This window comes from Pristis pectinata, chromosome 1 (assembly GCF_009764475.1).
Source record: "Pristis pectinata isolate sPriPec2 chromosome 1, sPriPec2.1.pri, whole genome shotgun sequence".
Classification (NCBI taxonomy): Eukaryota; Metazoa; Chordata; class Chondrichthyes; order Rhinopristiformes; family Pristidae; genus Pristis; species Pristis pectinata.
Genome location: NC_067405.1, coordinates 3,456,486 through 3,478,007, shown reverse-complemented (window position 1 = coordinate 3,478,007; position 21,522 = coordinate 3,456,486). Strand labels below are relative to the sequence as shown.

Below are 21,522 nucleotides of genomic sequence, written 5' to 3'. Positions count from 1 at the left end.
GAAAGGAGAGATGTTAATACATGTGCAGATGAGAAACAAATTCATCTTTACATAACAACACACACAAAATGGGGGGCTATGTGGGAGGGAAGGGTTAGATAGATCTTAGAGCAGGATAAAATGTCAGCACAATATCGTGGGCCGAAGGGCCTGTACTGTGCTGTCATGTCCTACGTAAAATGCCGGAGGAACTCAGCAGGTCAGGCAGCATCTATGGAGGGAAATAAATGGTCGATGTTTCGAAATCCTGGTGAAGGGTCTCGGCCCGAAATGTCGACTGTTCATTTCCCTCCATAGATGCTGCCTGATCTGCTGACTTCCTCCAGCATTTTGTGTGTTGCTCCAGATTCCAGCATCTGCAGAATCTCTTGTGTCTCATCCTTGCGTAAATTGTGGAGTTTGTTAGCAGGAATATGAAGTCTATATACTCTCGGCATGGGAAGCACGGAGGGAACTGTCTCACAAATAACAACAAATTGTGATAAAGGACTTAGAATATTAGATCAACTGTGAATCATGTCTAGATGAATAACAGTGTGAAACATAGGTTCTGCTAAATTCCGATTGCATCTGGTTTACGCGCAGTGGGGCACTGTGCACATTTCTGCTCCCCGCACCTCGAATGCAACCATTCCTGCTGAGCTAAAGCATCAGAATCAGGTTTATTATCACTGACGTATGTCGTGAAATTTGTTGTTTTGCGGCAGCAGTACAGTGCAAGACATAAAAATTGCTATAAGTTGGAAAAATAAATAAATAGTGCAAAAGAGGAACAACGAGGTAGTGTTCGTGGGTTCACGTTTGGCGTGATTGATTAGTTATAATCAATAACAATATAACAATACTAGTTATATAGTATTGTTAGTTTGACTATGCTTAGTGCACATGTGATTGGTGTTTAGTGTGATGGTGTTTTGTTTGGTTGTGTTTTCTGGGCCCCCACAATAAGTTACATAACTGGACAAGATCCGGTTCAGAATTCCTTTAGGGTGGGTTTTGCCTGGGTAGAGGACATGCTCATTTCCCGGGAGCACCTCAGCCAGTTTCGTGCTTTTACCAACATTACTGTACACCATCAGAGAAGGGTGTCAGCTCTTAAAGGCGCACTCCTCGAGGGGCATCCGCAGTGGAGAGTGGGATGCCCCTCGGGGATCCCACTCTCAGCCAAAGGGACATGCAAGTGCTGGTCACTGAGATAACTGTGGGGAGAGCAGCTCTGACCTCCAGGAAACTCGCCAGCTCCACCATAACAGGAGCCCGGGAGGAGGGGCCCCCAACAATCCAAACCCTCCCAACTAAACACTGAGTTTGCCACTGGGTTAGGCGTGGGACTGTCTCGTCATATACACCAGGGTGCAATGAAATTCCTTGCTTAGTTCAATGCTAGTGAGGTTGCGTCTGGCGATTTGGTGAATATGCCCTTAATTTCCAAGTGCAAGATGGTGACCGAGACTGAGTCTACAGGATCATCTAATGGCTGCAGCCTGCAACTGTGCCGTGACTGTTGACATAGTAAAACTGAATGGCATTGACAGGAAACTGCAAGCAATGAGAGTGTGGCAAAAGGCGGCAAGGTTCTTTTGGACAGGAATCGTTCCTGTGCAGGATTTTTATTTTACCAGAAGCTTGCTACTTGTTGAATCTTTTTTTGCCTTGGATGTTAAGCCTGGGAGGTTTGTTACATTTTATTCTGACACCTTGTGATATTTGGGGGAAGATTTTGGCTTGTTTGCTACTTCAAGTGTTGATCGGTTTCTGCCAGTGTTGGTACAATTCGCCTGCCGCACTCTTTGGATGGTCCCAGTGTGACAGTGCTATTTTGATATTTCAGGGTAGTGACTTTGATTAGATTGTGACTAATTTTATTTATTATTAGTATCTTACTTGCACCAATATCCATTATTTAAATGGTTAAGTGTTAAGATGATTTAGTAGGTCCCACTCACTGTTCTCTCAGAGGGTTGAGGTCCTCAATTCCTACGCACCAATGCCAAGCTCACCTTCCAGTGCAGTACTGTGGGAGTGCTGTAGTGCCGGCCTTCAGATGAGATGTTAAACAGGTACCCTGTCTGCCCTCTCAAGTGGACAACAAGGTCCCACCACCCCAAAGAAGAGGGAGGGATGCTCCTGGTGACCAGAGGACCAGAGCTAACTCCTCGACCAGCATCACTGAGACGGTCTCACACTGGGACCTTGCTATATACAAGTTGCCCCATTCTCTGAGCATCACAAGAGCAATTACATTCCAGAAGTATCCTTCCACCGTAAAATGCTCTGGATTCCTGAAACTGTGAAAGGGAGCATCAGAAGCACAATTTCAAATGGGAAAAGGTCGAGGTGGTGCATAGACACTGCCCCGTACACTTGGTCAACTGTCTCCCATGTCAGGGAAATTGGGAGTGTGGTGGGGTGGTGGGGAAGGAGGTGAGGGGCTAGGGGTTAACGTTACCTGCACGCAATGCAGGCGTTACACCGAAACACTTGCTCTTTATATCCGTGCATACCTCCATCTGTATTTTACTGCTTTTTCTGTCTGTTCCCTGCAGTCTTTATGTTTTGTCTCTGTTGTACTGTTTGCTGTGTGGGTGAAGCAGGTGAGTGGGTTTTGCATGCTCTTGCTGTTCTGTGTGTGCTGTTGTAGTAACCGTTTTATAATATCTGCTCTCTCTTGTTGCCCCCATGGAAGCGAAGTTTTCCGCTCCTGCAGGAGACAAAGTTATGGTATGGAAATGCTTCTGTCTCTCTATAATGCTCTGTAGCTCACTGAGGGTCCCATTGGGGTTAGCAGAGCAGGGCTGAGGTTAGGGATTCAGGTTAGAGGATCGGACAGGGGAAGAGGGTGGAAGGGATAATTGGGGCCGTATGATGTTATGTGTTTTCCGATGACGTTTACACTTCTGGGGTGTGACACACTTTGGAACAACCTGAGGTGGTGAAAATGCTGCAGAACCTTCCTTTTCCTTCCTCACATCCCTCCTTCCCTCCTTCCTTCCCACCGTTTATCTCTTCCCTTAATTCCTTCCTTTCTTCCTCTGGCCTTCATTTCTCACCTTCCCCTTTTTCCCTCCGTTTACTTACTCGTTCCCTCCTTCCGTGTTACTTGCCTCTCCTGCTTCATTTCTCCCTCCTTCCCTCCCTCCCACCCTCCCTCTCACCCTCCTTCCCTCTCACCCTCCCTCACACCCTCCCTCCTTCCCTCCCTCCCCACCCTCCCTCCCACCCTCCCTCTCACCCTCCCTCACACATTCCCTCCTTCCCACCCTCCTTCCCACCCTCTCACCCTCCCTCACACCCTCCCTCTCACCCTCCCTCCCTCCCTCTCCCTCCCTCTCACCCTCCCTCTCACCCTCCCTCTCACCCTCCCTCCCACCCTCCCTCCCACCCTCCCTCACACCCTCCCTCCCTCCCTTCCTTCCTCCTTTTCTTCTCTACTTTCTTCCCTATTTCCTCTTTCCTTTCTGCCTTCATCCGTGTTCCTCCCTCTTTCCTTCCTTCTTTGCCCCCTCTTCCCTCCATCATATCCTTCCTTTTCCCTCCGTGTCTTCCCTCCATCCTCCTCCCCTCTCTTGCTCCTTCCCTCCACGTGCGGAGTGTGGGGGGGGGGGGTGGTGGGAGGTTGAGGGGTTGGGGGCTCTGTCGTTCCTGGTGTCCTGGGCCAATGTTCACTCCATTGACATCACTAAAAGTGAGATGATTTGGTCACCATCGCATTGCTGTTTGTGGGAGCTTGCTGTGCACAAATTGTCTGCTCCATTTCGCGCACAGTGACTACGTTTCATTGGCTGTTAAACAATTTTGGAGATGTTCTGTGGTTAGAGAAGGGAATATTAGCCGTGGTCCCTGCTCCCAGCTTCTTGCACACAAGTTCTGTCTGCATTGCAAAGCCTCTGTTGACTTAAGAGCAGCACCATTGCTCAATGGAGAATGTCTACTGTGCACGGTTGCCATATCCCAGCAGGGGTCCTGGGTATCAGGAGGGCCGAGGAGTGGGTGAGAGAGGGGAAGCCAATGTTTGCAGCAGAGGTTGGGGAAGGAACCAGGCCGGGAACTCACCCCAGGACGTTTGTGGGAAGGACTCCAGTAGCAGCCCTTTTGTCAACCGTCTGCTCACTGTGACCCCACCCCCACGCTCCCCATACACTCACCCCCACATCCCCTCCCCTCCCCTATACTCACCCCAACTCCCACCCCATTCCCCTTACCCACCAACCTCACCGCTCCCCACCCTCCCCTCTCTTCCTCAATTTCCCTCCCACTCCTTCCCCACTCTGCCTCATGCTCACCCTCTCCATCCCCCTCACCCCCCATTCCCCTCACACTCCTCCCCATTGACTCCCCCACTTCCACCCCATCGTCCCCACTCTCCTCCTTTGTTCCCCACTGCATCCTACCTCCCCGCTCCCCTCCACTCCACTGCCCCACTCCTAACACCCCTCCTCCCGAGGCCTTACCACATTCCTCAACACCCTCCCCCAGCCCTCCACCACCCCTCCCACACACCTCCCCACAACCGTGCACTCTCCCACACCCTCCACTACTACCCACCCTCCACAAACCTGCCCCGTCCCACACTCACTCCCTCCCAAGGCTGCATCCCTTCCCCCCTCCCACAACACACCCACGTGAGTGTGGGAGGGGGCAGGGTGTCAGTGGAGCATTTCCTTACAAACTCCTGGCCTGTCTGGGAGAGCGGGGACCCAGGGCTCGGAATGACAAGTTGAATGGAAAGTAGGTTTGAAGGGCCGAATGGCCTCCCCCCCTTCTCCACCAGAAGAAACCTCGAATTTAATTAGGTCGCCCCCTTGATCTTCTAAACACCAGCCCAGCCCTTGGGACAGCCAGCAAACTGCTGGAAGAAGAAAGCGGGTCAGGCAGCATCTGTGGGGGGGGGGGGGGGGGGGGAAATAGACAGTCGACGGAGACCCTGCATCAGGGCTGAGAGTGTGGAGGGGAGATAGCCGGTGTAAAGAAGTGAGAGGAAGGGGTGAGATTGGGGCTGGTAGGTGATGGGTAGATCCAGGTGAGGTGGGGGGGGGGGGGGGCGGGGGTGATGGGCAGACCAGGTGGGAGAGGTTGGAATTGGGACACAGGCTTGTGACCCGAGCACGTTCTGAGCGATCTGAGATTGTTATTTAACCCTCTCAGCAACCCCCGCCCCCAATGCCATTCCGGGTGAACTTCCAAAAGCTCTCACTGCCCCATAGTCTGATGTGACATTGTTTCCATAAAACCGCTGAACTCCAGGCACCTCTGTGGCTGGAAAGGAATTGTCAACATTTTGGGTCAAGAACCTTCATCAGGACGTTGTGTTTAGTCCTGATGCACGTTCTTGACCCAAAACGTCGACAGTTCCCTCCCCACTTCTCCCCCCACAGATGCTGCTCGACCCACTGAGCTCCTCCAGCAGATCGTTTGTTGCTCCTGATTCCAGCATCTGCTGTCTCTTGTGTCTGCACCTCCAGGAATTTTTTTTTTATTTGGTTCTACGGCTTGGTGACTTCAGTTCCTAAAGCTCTCCTCCTCCTCCACCCCCTTAGGGAAGCTCACTGACTTGGGAGGACATAGATCCAAGTTGTCCCAGGCCACAGGACCCAGAGGACTGTTCCCCTGAGTACGGTCAATGCAGCGGGTGGTCTGAGCACGGGCCACGAGGAACCCATCTAAGTGGATTGCCGTGCATGGTTTATGTGTGGCCTCTCCCTCCGCAGTCAACGACGTGCCCTCATCCCCAGCCATCCACCCCTCCCTTAAGCTCGTTGATACACAAATAGATTAAATTATTAATTCAACAAAAGAATGAGAACAGCAATAGAGAGAAAGAGAGAACGTAGAACATTACAGCACAGTACAGGCCCTTCAGCCCACAATGTTGTGCCGACATTTTATCCTGCTCTAAGATCTATCTCACCCTTCCCTCCCACATAGCCCCCATTTCTCTATCATTCATGTGTCTATCTAAGAGTCCTCTTAAATGTCTTAAAGAGAGAGCGAAGTGTGTAGAGAGGCAGAGGGAGGCAGAGTACACACAGATATGCGCGGCAGGTCAGGCAGCATCTGTGGAGAGAGAAGCAGTTCATGTTTCAGGACAGGGATTGATGCAGAGAAAGCGGGGAGAGGCAGAGAGAGAAACACTGGGGAAGGTTTGCCTCCACTGACAGCCATTGTTTTCACCTCTGGTTTTATCTCAGATTTCCGGCATCTGCGGGATTTTGATTTTTGTTTTCCAGGACTTGAGGGAGAGAGTGAGGGGGGAGAGGTCATGGGAGAAAGGAAGAGGTTAAGTAGGAGAGTGGGGTGGGACAGGACAGGAAGGGGAGAAGAGAATTCAAGTTCATTGTCAGGGGCATGCATACCCAGGGTATAAATGCCATGAAAATTACTTTTTTGTAGCAGCAGCTCAATACATTACAAGGACAAACATGTTAACATAGACTTTAATTAATATAAGTTATACATAATGTACACGACAAAATAAACATAACGACACTAGTGCGTTGAGAGAGAGAAAAAGAATTATACTCCGAGGTAGTATACGGGTTTTTCAGGAGATTGTAACCCTTTCTCGAGAGAGAGAGTGTGAGAGAGAGAGAGAAGAGCAATGAGCATGAGAGATGTAACAGCTGAGATTGTAAAATAAATACTACATTTCTTCCTGGTCGCCTCACTACAGGAAGGATGTGGAAGCCATAGAGAGGGTGCAGAGGAGATTTACAAGGATGCTGCCTGAAATGCGGAGCATGCCTTATGAAAGCAGGTTGAGGGAACTCAGCTTTTTCTCCTTGGAGAGACGGAGGATGAGGGGGGACCTGATAGAGGTGTATAAGATGATGAGAGGCATTGATAAGGTAGATAGTCAGAGGCTTTACCCCAGGGCTGAATTGGTGGCCACAAGAGGACATAGGTTTAAGGTGCTGGGGAGTAGATATAGAGGAGATGTCAGTGGTAAGTTTTTTACTCAGAGAGTGGTGAGTGTGTGGAATGGGCTGCCAGAAACGGTGGTGGAGGCGGATACGATAGGGTCTTTCAAGAGACTGTTAGATAGGTACATGGAGCTGAGTAAAATAGAGGGCTATGGGTAAGCCTAGTAATTTCTAGGATAGGGACATGTTCGGCACAGCTTTGTGGGCTGAAGGGCCTGAATTGTGCTGTAGGTTTTCTGTGTTCTATGTTTCTATTTGAGAGAAAAAGTAATAGGAGAGAGAGAGGGGTGGGGGTGAAAGAGTGAGATGGGGAAAGGACTGACAGGGCGATCAGATTGTGTGAGTCGGACAGAGACAGGTTAAACAAGCAGAGATGGAAATGAGCTAAGAGTGAATTTAAGAGAGAACAGTGACGCCAAGATATTTAGCCTCTTGCTATTGAAAGCGAGTTTGAATTAATCACTAATCAGGCAATGAAAATGTTACAGTTACCACAGTTTACATCAGGGAGACTGAAGGTGTGTATGAAAAGCTTGTTCCCATCCAGAAGCCCAGTTCACTATGTCCCTTTCAATGGCACTCTGTTTAAAGTCTCAGTTGGAAGAATTCCTCACCCACACTGTTCCTGTCCATGGTGTTGGAGAAGGTTGTCAGGTTCGAGGTGAACTCAGTTGTTTCCCTTGGTAGAGAGCATGGTAGCAGCTGAAGATGTGCAGGAGGGGTTGGTTTTGCTTTTCTATATAGCTGGTGTTGTGGAGTGCTGGGGTACAGCCACCAACCCCACACCCCACTGCTAACCTGCCTTGTGTAGGGCGATCAGTGGAGGGAGGGTCTTGCTCAGGAGGGAGGGTGCAGCAAAATCTGTCAATAAACGCGCAGAATGGGCGTAACTGGCAAATGAATTGTGACGTGAATAATTGCAAGGTGGTACATATTGATAGGACAAACCAGGTACCCCCTGGAAAATTAGTCTTTAAATCGGATAGAGTGTCCAGGATACGCAGAACATTGAAAGTAACAATACCATAAGACCATAAGGCAAAGGAGTAGAAGTTGGACATTCGGCCCACCCGAGTCTGCTCCACCATTCTATCATGAGCTGATCCATTTCTCCCATTTAGCCCCACTCCCCGCCTTCTCACCATAACCTTTGATGCCCTGGCTTCTCAGATACCTATCAATCTCTGCCTTAAATACACCCAATGACTTTGCCTTCACAGTCGCCCGTGGCAACAAATTCCACAGATTCACCACTTTCTGGCTAAAGAAATTTCTCCGCATCTCTGTTCTGAATGGGCGCCCTTCAATCCTGAAGTCGTGCCCTCTTGTACTAGGTCAATACACATCAATAAGACCATTGAAAAGCAAACAAAGGCTGCGGATCCTTCTGCAAGGAATAGAGTTGGAAAGCAGAGGTCATGTTAAAGGTGTTGGAAAATCAAAAGAGAGTGCAGAGACCAGAAGTCAGAAATGCTGGAAACACTCAACAAGTGAGGCAGCTTCTGTGGAATGGCTTTAGGTGACTCTCATTCTGTTTGTGTTCAGGACCAGCCTTTTCTGCCAGCCATTCCTCATCCCAGGACTCCAGAGTCTATCGCATTACCCGGACTTTAAAACATTGGCAACACATTGCACAGACAAAGGAGCCTACCTGCTCCTAAATAACGGACACCCTATCAGAGAAACTCCCTTGTTCCACCCATCTCTTCTACCTGGACCAACTTGTTTTCTCTTATTCCCAGTTCTAATGAAGGGTCCCAGACCTGAAACATCAACCGTTTCTCTTCCCTAGATGTTACCTGACCTGCTGAGTTTTTTTCTGGCATTTTCTGCTTGCATTGATCTGTGCAGGCTATTGGTTAGACCGCACCAGTGTGAACAGCTCCAGTCCCCTTGTATAAAAGGGTAGGCAGACTTTAGAGAAGGTTCCTAAGCTGAGAGGTTTTATCTGGCAAGGAACCTTGACTTGAGCTGGGCCTTTTTTTTCCCCTACAAATGAGGTGCTGAGGTCTTCAAGCTTATATTCAGGTAAATGTCCATCTGTGTCCAGAATTAGGAAAAAAGTCAGGAATTCAAGAATTCAGGGAGTGGGGAGAATGTGGAACTTGTTCCTGCAGGCAGTGTTTGAGGTAGCCAGCGGTAAAATTCAAGAACTGCAGATGCTGGAAATCCAAACTGAAATCAGAAAACATTGGAAACACTAAGCGTGCCAGGCAGCATCTGTGGAGGGAGATATGATGAGTTCCGGTCCTGAAACCTTAACTGTTTCTCTCTCCACAGATACTGCCTGACCTGTGGAGTATTTCCAGCATTATCGGTCTTTATTAGGCAGACAGCAGGATGGGTTAAAAGGGACAGGAATATGCAGATGTAGGGGCGTGAGGAGGTGGGGGTCAGTGGGAAGATGGGGAGGAGCAGAAATACCAACAGGGAGCAGAAGGCTGAATGGCCTGTTGCTCTGGATGATGTAATCCAGTGCAGAAGTGTGGCTGAACCTCCCCTCACCCCCAGCCCTGTCCAATGCCCACAGGGGTGTCCTGCTGTCCTCTGCTCCCTGCTGCTGTTTAACTTTGGTTCTCATCCTGGTCCAGACTCGGAGGAATGTGGTGAAGAGGAGGCATTTGAAGCACAGAAGACGGAACCCTCCGAGGAACACCAGGGCCCTCAGAGTGCTGTCCGAAGAGTGCCTGCAGGTAGGCTGGGCGTTTTCTGCTTACAAACTGCCCTCTTGGGGCTTCCAGACCTTGACCGGGCTGGAGGGCTCAGAGTTGTCCTCCCCCTGTTCCTGAGCATCCAAAGCTCTGCAGTTCCTGTCCTTTCTGGGACCAACTCCTGCCCACCTACACCTCCTAGTCCCAGTGTCCTGGCTGTTCTCAAACCTCTCTGAGGTCCTCCCTGCTCCGCGACTTCCCTCAACCAGTGGACCTCTGCCCTCCTCCAGTTATGGAGTCATGGAGAGATACAGCACAGAAACAGGCCCTTTGGCCCATCGAGTCCATGCCAACCATCTACCACCCATTTACACTAATCCTACATTAATCCCACCCATGTTCTCGTCAGGATTCAGATGTTTCAGACACGATAGAGAGGGTAGTTGGTTTATTGTTGTCACATGTACCGAGGTACAGTGAAAAACTTTGTTTTGCATGCCATCCGTACAGATCATTTCATCACATCAGTACATTGAGGTAGTACAAGGGAAAACAATAACAGAATGCAGAATAGAGTGTTACAGTTACAGAGAAAGTGCAGTGCAGGCAGACAATAGGGTGCAAGGCCATAACGAGGTAGATTGTGAGGTCAAGAGTCCATTTTATTGTACTAGGGAACCGTTCAATAGTTCTACAACAGCGGGATAGAAGCTGTCCTTGAGCCTGGTGGTACGTGCTTTCAGGCTTTTGTATCCTCTGCCCGATGGGAGGGGGGAGAAGAGAGAATGTCCGGGGTCTTTGATTATGCCGACCATGACAGGGAATCCGGAGGGCTAAAGGGACCATGAAATGTCCTTGGGAGAAGGATTAAAGAGAATCCAAGATATTTTATACATGCATTAACAACAAGTGGGTAACTAGGGAGAGGGTAGGACCACTCAGGGACAAAGGAGGGAATTTTTGTCTGGAGTCAGAGGAAGTGGGCGAGGTACTAAATGAGTACTTAACATCAGTATTCGCCAAGGAGAAGGGAATGCAGGATAGTGAAGTCAGCGAGGGTATGCTGATATTCAAGGGCATGGTGAGATCAAGAAAGAGGAGGTGTTGGGTCACTTGAAGAAGTTGGGTCACATTATGGTGGATGTCCCCAAAGCCTGATGGGGCCATCCCAGGTTATTGAGTGAGGCAGGAGAGTATATTGCTGGGACTTTGAGTGCTCCATTCCCTGCCTGTTCATGTGCCTGTCTAAATGCACCTTAAGTATTGCTATTGTGTCTGCCACCTCCACCACCACCCCTGGCAGTGCATTCCAGGCACCCACCACTTTCTGTGTAAAATAAAAATTGCTTTACTCATCTCCTTTAAACGTTCCCCTTCTTACCTTAAACCTATGTCTCTAGTATTTGACATTTCCACCCTGGGAAAAGGATTCTGACCATCTACCCTATCTGTGTCTCTCATAATTTTATAAACTTCTATCAGGTCTCCCCTCCAACACTCCAGAGAAAACAACCCAAGTTTGTCCAACCTCTCCTTACAGTTCATACCCTCCAATCCAGGTAACATCCTGGTCAACCTCTTTTCACCCTCTCCAAAGCCTCCACATCTTTCCTGTAATGGGGCGACCAGAACTGCACACAAGTATATATACCAATTAAACTGTCTAACCTCTTCCCTTGCTGCCTCAAATTATTTGCTCACTCTCTGCTGATTTTACTGAAGTACAGATTGTTTATCAACCTTAGCACATTCTGGGATCTTGCTGTGTGCTAATTTGGCTGCTGATTTCCCACATTACAGAACTTCACACTTATTAAATTGACTGTGAAGTGCTTTGGGACATGGGAACGAACAAATTAAGAATTAAGAAACCACTCGGCCCATCGACTGCTCCACCATTTAATAAGATGATGACAGATCTGACTGTGACCTCCTCCTCCTCCAGTAACCTTTCACCCCACCTATCTACCTCTGCTTTACAAACGTTCACAGATTCCTTCTCCACTGCCCTTTCAGGAAGATAGTTCCAAAGGTTAATGAACCTCCCAGAGAAAAAGAAATCATCTATATTAGGTGGGTGACCACTTATTTTTCAACAGTAACCATGGTTCTAGATTCTCCCACAAGCGGAAACATCCCCTCCACACCCACCGGGTCAAGACCTCTCAGGATCTTGTGTGTTTCAGTGTGGTCTCCTCTCAATCTTCAGCAGATACAAGGCTAGCCTGCCCAATCTTTCCTCACAAGACACCCCATCCATTCCAGAGCTCTTGTCTATTAAACCTTCCTTGGATGGGTTTCCAATGAACATAGAACATAACAGCACGGTACAGGCCCTTTGGCCCACGATGTTGTGCCAACATTTTATCCTGCTCTAAGATCTATCTAACCCTTCCCTCCCACATAGCCCCCCCATTTCTCTATCATTCATGTGCCTATCTTAGAGTCTCTTAAATGACCCTAATGTATCTGCCCCCACAGCCTTCCTTAAATAAACAAACTAGCTTTGTAGGCAATATGTGGTCTCATCAAAGCCCTGTATAGCTGAAGCATAATGTCCCCACTTTTGCATTCAGTTCTCCTCATGATAGATGATAAACAGGCCTCGTTGTGGTCCAGCCACTAGAACCACTGCCTCACCGCACCAGCGACCCAGGCTCAATCCTGACCTCTGGTTCTGTCCGTGTGTGGAGTTTGCACGTTCTCCCCAGGACCGCATGGGTTTGCCCCGGGTGCTCCGGTTTCCTCCCACATCCCGAAGACGTGTGGATCGGTAGGTTGATTGGCTGCTGTAAATTCTCCCTAACGTGGAGGTGAGGGGTAGAATCTTGGGGGAGTTGATCGGAATGTGGGGGGAATAAAATGGGTTAGACAAGATTAGCCACTGTAAATTGCCCCGAGTGTGTAGGTGAGGGGTAGAATCTGGAAAGACTTGAGGAGAATGTGGAGAGAATGAGATTAATGTACGATCAGTGTAGCTGGGTAACTGATGGTTGGCATGGATCCAGTGGGCCGAAGGGCCTGTTTCCATGCTGTATCTCTCTGTGGCTCTGGCTCCATAATGTTGATCTCCGTATCTACCTCGTCGTGGCCCTTGCACTTTATTTGTCTACCTGTGCTGCACTTTCTCTGTGAATGTAAAAGTGGCAAATTGGTTTATTATTGTCACATGTACCGAGGTACAGTGAAAAACTTGCCTTGCATGCGGATCGTACAGATCAATTCATTACACAGTGCATCGAGGTAGTACAGGGGAAAACAATAACAGAAAGCAGAATAAAGTGTAACAGTTACAGAGAAAGTGCAGTGCAGGCAGACAATAAGGTGCAAGGTCATAATGAGATAGATTGTGAGGTCAGGAGTCCATCTTATGGTAACACTGGATTCTGCATTCTGTTTTCTTTTTACTACCTCCATGTACTTATGTATGAAATGATCTGTCTGGATGGCACGAAAGCTTTTCACTGTATCTCAGTACGTGTGACAATAGTAAACCAATGCCAATAACAATACCTAAAATTACTTGCAGAACCTGCATACTAGCCTTCTGTGAATCATGCATTGGAACACCCAGATCCCTCTGCATCTCAGAGCTCTGCAATCTCTCTCCAATTATTTTTACCTGCCAAGATGAACGAGTTCACAATTTCCCACATTATACTTTATTTGCCAGATCTTTGCCCTTTCACTTGCACTATCTATATCCCTCTGCAGCTCCCTGCAGTCCCCTTGGGCTACAGAAAAGCAGCTTCTTTCATTCTAACATCCTTCATTCTCCAGCGTTCCCAGGGATTGGAGTCTGCTGTTGCCGCCACTGACTTTTTTCTTTCTCTTCTTCCTTTCTTCCTGAGGAGGTGAGCTCGAGTGCTTCACGGACTCGACCTCGGAGAGCACCCCCTCCTCGCTGCGGACCGCCCCTGAGCACCAGGTGCCCCCGGAGCTCCCGGGCACTGCCCAGCGATCGCCAGCGTGGAGTTGGAGCGCGGGGGTGGGAGGACGAGAGGAGGCGGAGGAGGAGCTCAGCGCCAGCCTCGTCCAGGGAAGCCCTGTGTCAGAGGTCGCAAGGCAAGCACCACAGCCCAGCAACGCTCACATCAGGCACCTGGGGGTGGAGCCTCTGATTCGGGCTTCCCGTTCTAATCTGGCCTATAGTAGCTGGGGGTCAGAAGACAGCCTGTCTGTTGCTAGTGATGTATACGGGAGCATGTTCAGCCTGTATAGAGGGAAATCCTTGTTAATACCTGTGTAAGTACAACGCTCCTCATGGAGTCATCTCCCCCAACTCTCACCCCTCATTGGGAAGCCAACCTCTTTTGTTTTGGGGCAATAGTTTCCATTTCTTTCATTGTCTTCCCCCCTCAACCCCCCTCCATCATAATTTGGTGGCAAATTGTTGGAACATTCCCCTCTTTTTATCATTCTCCGTGTTAAAATAGTTATTTTTTTGGAACCTTTCAGTTGCGTTAACCATCTGAAGAACTCAATTACTTGGTCAGACCGGAGCCTTTAGATGAGTACTCTGGTCACAGGATGCACACATGAGTGTCCATCTGGAGTTTAGTCCGAGCAAGTGTGGTGTGATGGGCTTCAGGAGGTCAAATGTAAGGGGAAAGTATACATTTCATGTCAGGACCCTCAACAGCGTTGAGGAACAGAGGGATCTTGGGGTCCCAGGAAGTGGCCACGCAAGTAGATAGGGCGGTAAAGAAGGTGTACGGCATACTTGCCTTCTTTGCTCAGGATTGTATAACACTCAGGAAGAAATGTTGCAGCCGTAAAAAACTTTGGTGAGGTCGCACTTGGAGTATTGTGTGCAGTTCTGGTCGCCCCATTACAGGAAGGATGTGGAGGCTTTGGAGAGGGTGCAGAAGAGGTTCACCAGGATGCTGCCTGGATTAGAGGGTGTGAGCTACAAGGAGAGGTTGGACAAACTTGGGTTGTTTTCTCTGGAATGTTGGAGGCTGAGGGGAGACCTATCAAGTTTGTAAAATTATGAGACGGTAGATAACCAGAGTATATTTCCAAGGATGGAAATGTCAAACATGAGAGGACATGCATTTAAGGTGAGAGGGGGAAAGTTTAAAGGAGATGTGTGGGGCAGGTTTTTTTTACACAGAGAGTGGTGGGCGCCTGGAACGGGCTGCCAGAGATGGTGGTGGAAGCAGATACAATAATGGCATTTAAGAGGCTGTTAGATAGACACATGAATATGCAGGGAATGGAGGAATGTGGACCATGTGCAGGCAGAAGAGATCCAGTTTAATTTGGCATCGTGTTCAGCACAGATATGGTGGGCTGAAGGGCCTGTTCCTGTGCTGTACTGTTCTGTGTTCTCTCTCCGGTTTGGAATGAAAGACACTGAGCTCAGTCACCATATATTGGTCATCAATAACAGTGACCACATAACTACTGACGGGGGTTGTTCTAAATCCCATCTGGTTCACAAGCTTCCTTTAGGGAAGGAAATCAGCTGTCTTTAACTTGCTGTTAAGAGCCAATCACATTGGTGGGTGTGGCTTATTTGTGTCTCCAGATCCCCCAATGTGATTGGCTCTTAATTGTTCCTCTGGAATGGCCCACAAGGCCACTCAGTTCAAGGGCAAGTGGGGATGGGTGGTCAAGGCTGGCTCAGCTCCTGAAAAATGATCATTAGAGAGCACAGTGCGGATTAACCAGAGAGATACTGTGGCATTACAGTGGTGTAGCAGGTAGAGCAGCTGCCTCACAGCTCCAGAGACCCGGGTTCGATCCCGACCACCGGCGCTGTCTGTGTGGAGTTTGCACGTTCTCCCCGTGACTGCGTGGGTTTCCCCCAGTTTCTTCCCACATCCCCAAGACGTGCGGGCCGCTGTAAATTGCCCCCTAGTGTGTAGGTGAGGGGTAGAATCTGGGGGGAGTTGATGGGAATATGGGGTGGGATCAGTGTCAAGTCGAATTCATTGTCATATACACAAGTGTATGTGTAAATGGTGGTTGATGGTTAGCACAGACTCGATGGGCTGAAGGGCCTGCTTCTACCCTGTACGAATCTATGACTCCATGGCACTAAATCAGCCGTGATTTCATTGACTGGCAGAACAGGTTGAAGGGCTATCAGCCCACTGCTCCTACATACTGTAGAGGATTGTTGAAGATTGCAGAGGGACATAGATAGGATGCAGAGCTGTGGCAGATGGAGTTCAATTCGGAGAAGTGTGAAGTAGTACACTTTGGAAGGACAAACTCCAAGGCGGAGTACAAAGTTAATGGCAGGATTCTGGGTAGTGTGGAGGAGCAGAGGGATCTGGGGGTCCATATCCACAGATCCCTGAAAGTTGCCTCACAGGTGGACAGGGTAGTTAGGAAAGCTTATGAGATGTTAGCTTTCATAAGTCATGGGATCGAGTTTAAGAGCCACGAGGTAATGATGCAGCTTTACAAAACTCTGGTTAGACCACACTTGAAGTACTGTGTCCAGTTCTGGTTGCCTCATTATAGGAAGGATGTGCAAGCGTTGGAAAGGGTACAGAGGAGATTTACCAGGATGCTGCCTGGTTTAAAGAGTATGGATTATGAGGAGAGACTAAGGGATCTAGGGCTTTACCCTTTGGAGAGAAGGAGGATGAGAGGAGACATGATAAAGGTATACAAAATATTAAGAGGAATAGATAGAGTGGACAGCCAGCACCTCTTTCTCAGGGCACCAATGCTCAACACAAAAGGGCATGGCTTTAAAGTAATGGGTAGGAAGTTCAAGGGAGATATCAGAGGAAGGTTTTTTACCCAGAGAGTGGTTGGTGCATGGAATGCGCTGCCTGGGGTGGTGGTGGAGGCAGGTACATTGGTCAAATTCAAGAGATTGCTAGATAAGCATATGGAGGAATTTAAAATAAAGGGATATGTGGGAGGAAGGGGTTATATAGTCTTAAGCGAGGTTTAAAGGTCGGCACAACATTGTGGGCTGATGGGCCTGTATTGTGCTGTACTGTTCTATGTTCTATCCCAAGCTGACCCGAGGTGAGGTAGTTGAGTGCTCTTGGTGGTTAATGTTCCTTTGCTCCAGGCTTTTGTGCTTTGATTTCCTCTATGTGCTGGACATCACAGGCCTTCCAACCCCAGCTCCTGCATGGCAGACCTCGCTAACCTGACCTCACTGACCTCACTCACCTGACCTCACCAACATGGCTGCTGCACCTCGCTTGGCGTGTGCGGGTGGTGGTCTCTCTTCACTGATGTGCCGCCAACGATGTCGCCCACGCTCAGGGTGCCACCTGGACCCTGGCAGGCTGTGAGTCAGAGGCAGCCTCAGTCCTCTGAGTCAACTCCGGCTCCAGAGACGGGAGCTCTCAGGCCTGGGCTGGTCTGGCGATGCAGTACTGGTGGACTGCTGCTTTGGACGTGTTGACCAGAGGCTCCTTTCACTGTCTCGTGTGAAGGTTAATCTCCCACTACTGCCGTGTCAAAGCATGTTGTCTTGGAACCAGTATCTAACCCTTACCATGGTGGTCTGATCACTCACACATAGCTCTCTGTGGGAGCTTGCTGTGCTCAAACTAGCTGCTGCATTTCCAAAATTGCAACCCTTCCCCAATGAGAGTCCGGAGAGACCATAAGGTATAGGAGCAGAATTAGGCCATTCAGCCCATCGAGTCTGCTCCACCATTCAATCATGGCTGATTTTTTTCTCTCAATCCCACCTTCTCCCCCTAACCCTTAACCCCCTTACCAATCAAGAACCTATCAATCTCAGCCTTAATGACTTGGCAGAGTCTAATAATCTCTGCACCCAATGACTTGGCCTCCACAGCCCTCGGTGGCAACGAATATCACAGATTCACCACCCTCTGGCTGAAGAAATTCCTCCTCATCTCAGTTCTAAAGGGACGTCCTTCTATTCTGAGGCTGTGCCCTCAGATCCTAGACTCTCCCACTGATGGAAACATCCTCTCCACGTCCACTCTATCCAGGCCTTTCAGTATCTGGTAGGTTTCACTGAGATCCTCCTGAACTCCATCGAGTACAGGTCCAGAGACGTCAAACGCTCCTCATACGTTAACCCTTTCATTCCTGGGATCATTCTTGTGAACCTCCTCTGGACCCTTTCCAGGGCCAGCACATCTTTCCTTAGATACAGGCCCAAAATTGCTCACAATATTCCAAATGTGGTCTGACTAACACCTTATAAAGCCTCAGTAGTATATCCTTGCTTTTATATTCTCATCCTCTTGAAATGAATGCTAACACTGCATTTCTCTTCCTTACTACCGACTCAACCTGCAAGTTGACCTCAAGGGAGTCCTGCCCTAGGGCTCCCAAGTCCCATTGCGCCTACGATTTCAGAATTGTCTTCCCATTTAAAAAATAGTCTGCACCTTTATCCTTCCTACCAAAGTGCATGGCCGTACGCTTCCCCTGACATTGTGTCCCACCTGTCACGTCTTTGCCCATTCTCCCAACCTGTCCAAGTCCTTCTGCAGACTCCCTGCCTCCGCGACACGACCTGCGCCTCCACCTACGTATGTAGGTGTCGTCTGCAAACTCGGCCACGATACTGTCAGTTCCTTCATCCAGGTCAGTCCCATGGAAAGCTCTAAAATAATGCAAGTCCTCTTCCCTCTAATCGGCCTACCGGTGGCACATCAGTGAAGATTGGGCCAGATCCCTCTGCTCTGAGACCGCTTCAGTGTAACTGAGTCTTCCCGTTTCCTTCCCTTCCAGGGACCTCTGTGAGGACACGCTGGTCAGGAGTCACCTTGAAGACAGCCTTGACCCTGGCCTCAGGTGGGAGTCGATGGCACAGGCGCAGGGCACCCATCCCGGAAGTCCCAGAGCGGGGGGACTCCCGCCGGCCAGTCCCAAAGCCCCACGGGTGGGCCAGGCCCTGCAGACCACCCCTCTTACCCCGCGGCGCAAGCTCAGCACCCCGGTGGAGTACAGTGACACCGTCCCCGCCGAGTTCCAGGACAAGGTCAAGAAGCCGAAGATGGAGGACGAGCCGGGAGGGGAGAGCTTGGGGGGTGTCTCGCCCGTGCACTCCCGCTCGGGCTCCAAGGAGAGGGTGAGGTACCTGGAGACCTTCCCGGAACGCCGGAGGAGCTTCGACCTGTCGGACGGGCAAGCCTGGCCCGGCTTCCGCAAGTCCCGCTCGTTTGACCACGCGGACGCCCGGGATGGCCGGCGGCGGACATCATTCTCCGACCTGTTGGAGGCTGAGGGCCGAGGGGCGGAGCAGAGGCGCTCCCTCTTCAGGCAGAAGGCGGCCTCCTTCGACGAGCGGGGCCGGTACGCCCACCGGGCGCGCGACCTGGAGCTGAAGATCTCCGAGGAGCTCAGACGCATCAAGAAGACGGCCATGAGCTCGCCGGCCAAGCCAATGCTGAGGTCCCCCGTGCTTGAGCGGGCCGTGAACCGGGAGCTCTCCTCCCGCAAGGCCGCCGCTGCCGCTCAGCAGCCGGAGCTCCCGTCGCTGGCCCCCCTCCCGTGGCTGAATCCCCAGAGACCGCAAGCGGCGCCTGTCCCCCCCTCCGTCCCCCGTAAGCCTCTCCAGAGGGGACTGGCCACAGCCAGCGGCGAGGGCGAGCGCCCGGAGCCCACCGGGGAAGCTCGGTACTTGGCCGCCAATCACCTCAACCGATCGCCAGCCGGAACCGGGAGACGGGAGCAGCAGGCAGAACTCCTTCCCATTTCCAGCCCGGCGCCGCAAGTCCCAGATCAATCCCCCTCGCCCTTCGTGGTGGAGAAGATCAAGAAGGTCACCTTGAGCTCTGAGACCCATTCGCCAATCACAGTTGCCAGTCTGAGCAAGCTTGAGGTGATTGGAGGCTCCGGTCGCCAAGGCAAGCCATCATCTCCTGTCTCCAAGGACGTGTCCAAGGATGGGCCGGATCGGCTGGGGGGTGCCATCTCGGGCTTGGGTCTTCAGGAGAGTGGTCCGAGGCTTGGCATCACACCCCTCAGTCCCGCGGTTCCCCTCAGCACACAGGGACGTGTGGACCCGAGAGCCGTTGGGGAGAAAGAAGATCCTGAAAAAGAGGGTGTGAGGGAAGAGACCAAAGTCCCAGCGATGGAGAAATCAACCCGCAAAGCTTCCAGAGGGAGATCCAAGAAATCTCGCCCCGTATCACCAGAACTGGGTAAGAAGGCAGGGACTGCCGTGTAGAGTTCTTGAGCTATTAACTTTCTGTCTCATGTACAGAGGTATCTTGGGGTCCAAGTCCACAGCTCCCTGGAAGTGGCCACACAAGTCAATCAGGTGGTAACGAAGACATTCGGCATGCTTACCTTTAATAGTTGAGGCACTGAGTTCAAGAGTCAGGAAGTCATGTTGCAGCTTTATAAAACTGGTTAGGCTGCATCTAGAGTACTGCTTTCAGTTCTGGTCGCCCCATTACAGAAAGGATGTGGAGGCTTTGGAGAGGGTGCAGAAGAGGTTCGCCAGGATGCTGCCTGGATTAGAGGGTGTGTGCTAAAAGGAGAGGTTGGACAAACTTGGGTTATTTTTTCTGGAGCAGCAGAGCTGAGGGGAGACCCGGCAGAGGTTTAAGGTATCTTTATTAGTCACATGTACATCGAAACACACAGTGAAATGCATCTTTTGCGTAGAGTGTTCTGGGGGCAGCCCACAAGCGTCACCATGCTTCCAGCGCCAACATAGCATGCCCACAACTTCCTAACACATACGTCTTTGGAATGTGGGAGGAAACTGGAGCATCCGGAGGAAACCCACACAGACACGGGGAGAACGTACAAACTCCTTACAGACAGCAGCCGGAATTGAACCCAGGTCGCTGGCGCTGTAATAGTGTTATGTTAACCGCTACACTAGAGTAGACAGCCAGTATCTTTATCCCACGGTTGAAATGTCAAATACCAGAGGGGACGCATTTAAGGTGAGAGGGGGAAAGTTCAAAGGAGGTGTGCGGGGCAAGTTTTTTACACAGAGAGTGGTGGGTGCCTGGAATGTGCTGCTAGGGGTGGTGATGGAGGCAGATACGATAGAGGTGTTCAAGAGGCTCTTAGGTAGGCAGCGGAGAATGGAGGGATGTGGACTTGTGTAGGCAGAAGGGATTAGGTGTCATTTGCTTAATTAGTTTGGCACAACATGGTGGGGTTCAGGGGCTGTTCCTGTGCTGTTCTATGCTCTGTGTTGTATGTCCCATGTTGTCTGTTACCACCAGAGAGGTGAGACCCAGTGAGGACACTCTCACAACATTGGGGATCGAAGCACAAGCCCTCTTGAACCGCCACAGTCCATGTGGTGAAATTGCTCCCACAGTGCTGGTTGGTTCCATAGAACCATAGAAAGTGCAGCACAATACAGGCCCTTTGGCCCACAATGTTGTGCCGACCTTTAAACCTCGCCTAAGACTATCTAACCCCTTCCTCCCACATATCCCTCTATTTTAAATTCCTCCATACCTGCCTCCACCACCACCCCAGGCAGCGCATTCCATGCCCCAACCACTCTCTGGGTAAAAAACCTTCCTCTGATATCTCCCTTGAACTTCCCACCCATTACTTTAAAGCCATGCCCTCTTATATTGAGCACTAGTGCCCTGGGAAAGAGGCGCTGGCTGTCCACTCTGTCTATTCCTCTTAATATTTTGTACACAAGTGCAAGTTTGTTGTCATAGGCATACATACCCAGGGTATAAGTTAGCCTTTAGCAGCACAGTGCATGACCAACATAATGGAGGGAACTCCAGGATTTCGACCCAGTGACAGTGAAGGAATGGCGATATATTTCCAGGTCAGGGCAGTGTGTGGCTTGGAGGGGAACCTGCATGTGGTGGTGTTCCCCTGTACCCACTGCTCTTTGTCCTCCTTGGTGGGAGAGGTGGTGGATTTGGGAGGTGCTGTGGGTGTAGCCTGGGTGAATACTGGGGTGCATCCTGTGGCCAGTGCACACTGCAGCCACTGTGCGCTGGTGATGGAGGGAGGGTTTAGCAGTGGTCAGCCAAGCCGGCTTGCTT

The 21,522-nt window shown here is 50.3% G+C and overlaps 2 protein-coding genes across 10 annotated transcripts in view; one reads left to right on the top strand and one right to left on the bottom strand.

Annotated features, from left to right (window-relative positions):
* LOC127569540 (villin-1-like) overlaps positions 1-21,522 on the bottom strand; it is a 473,442-nt gene that overhangs the window by 304,282 nt on the left and 147,638 nt on the right. The window lies entirely within an intron of this gene.
* The window catches only part of spega (striated muscle enriched protein kinase a), a 192,415-nt gene that overhangs the window by 27,549 nt on the left and 143,344 nt on the right, over positions 1-21,522 (top strand). For 3 of the 6 annotated variants that reach the window (XM_052013943.1, XM_052013973.1, XM_052013981.1), the window contains exons 1-2: positions 13,682-13,816; positions 18,269-19,683. In XM_052013943.1, the coding sequence (XP_051869903.1) occupies positions 13,776-13,816; positions 18,269-19,683 (1,456 nt within the window). In that variant the 5' untranslated portion in view covers positions 13,682-13,775. Of the gene's footprint in view, positions 1-2,686; positions 2,722-9,511; positions 9,614-13,422; positions 13,817-18,268; positions 19,684-21,522 lie in introns of those variants that run through there. The other 3 variants (XM_052013934.1, XM_052013962.1, XM_052013952.1) reach the window with 3 other exon arrangements.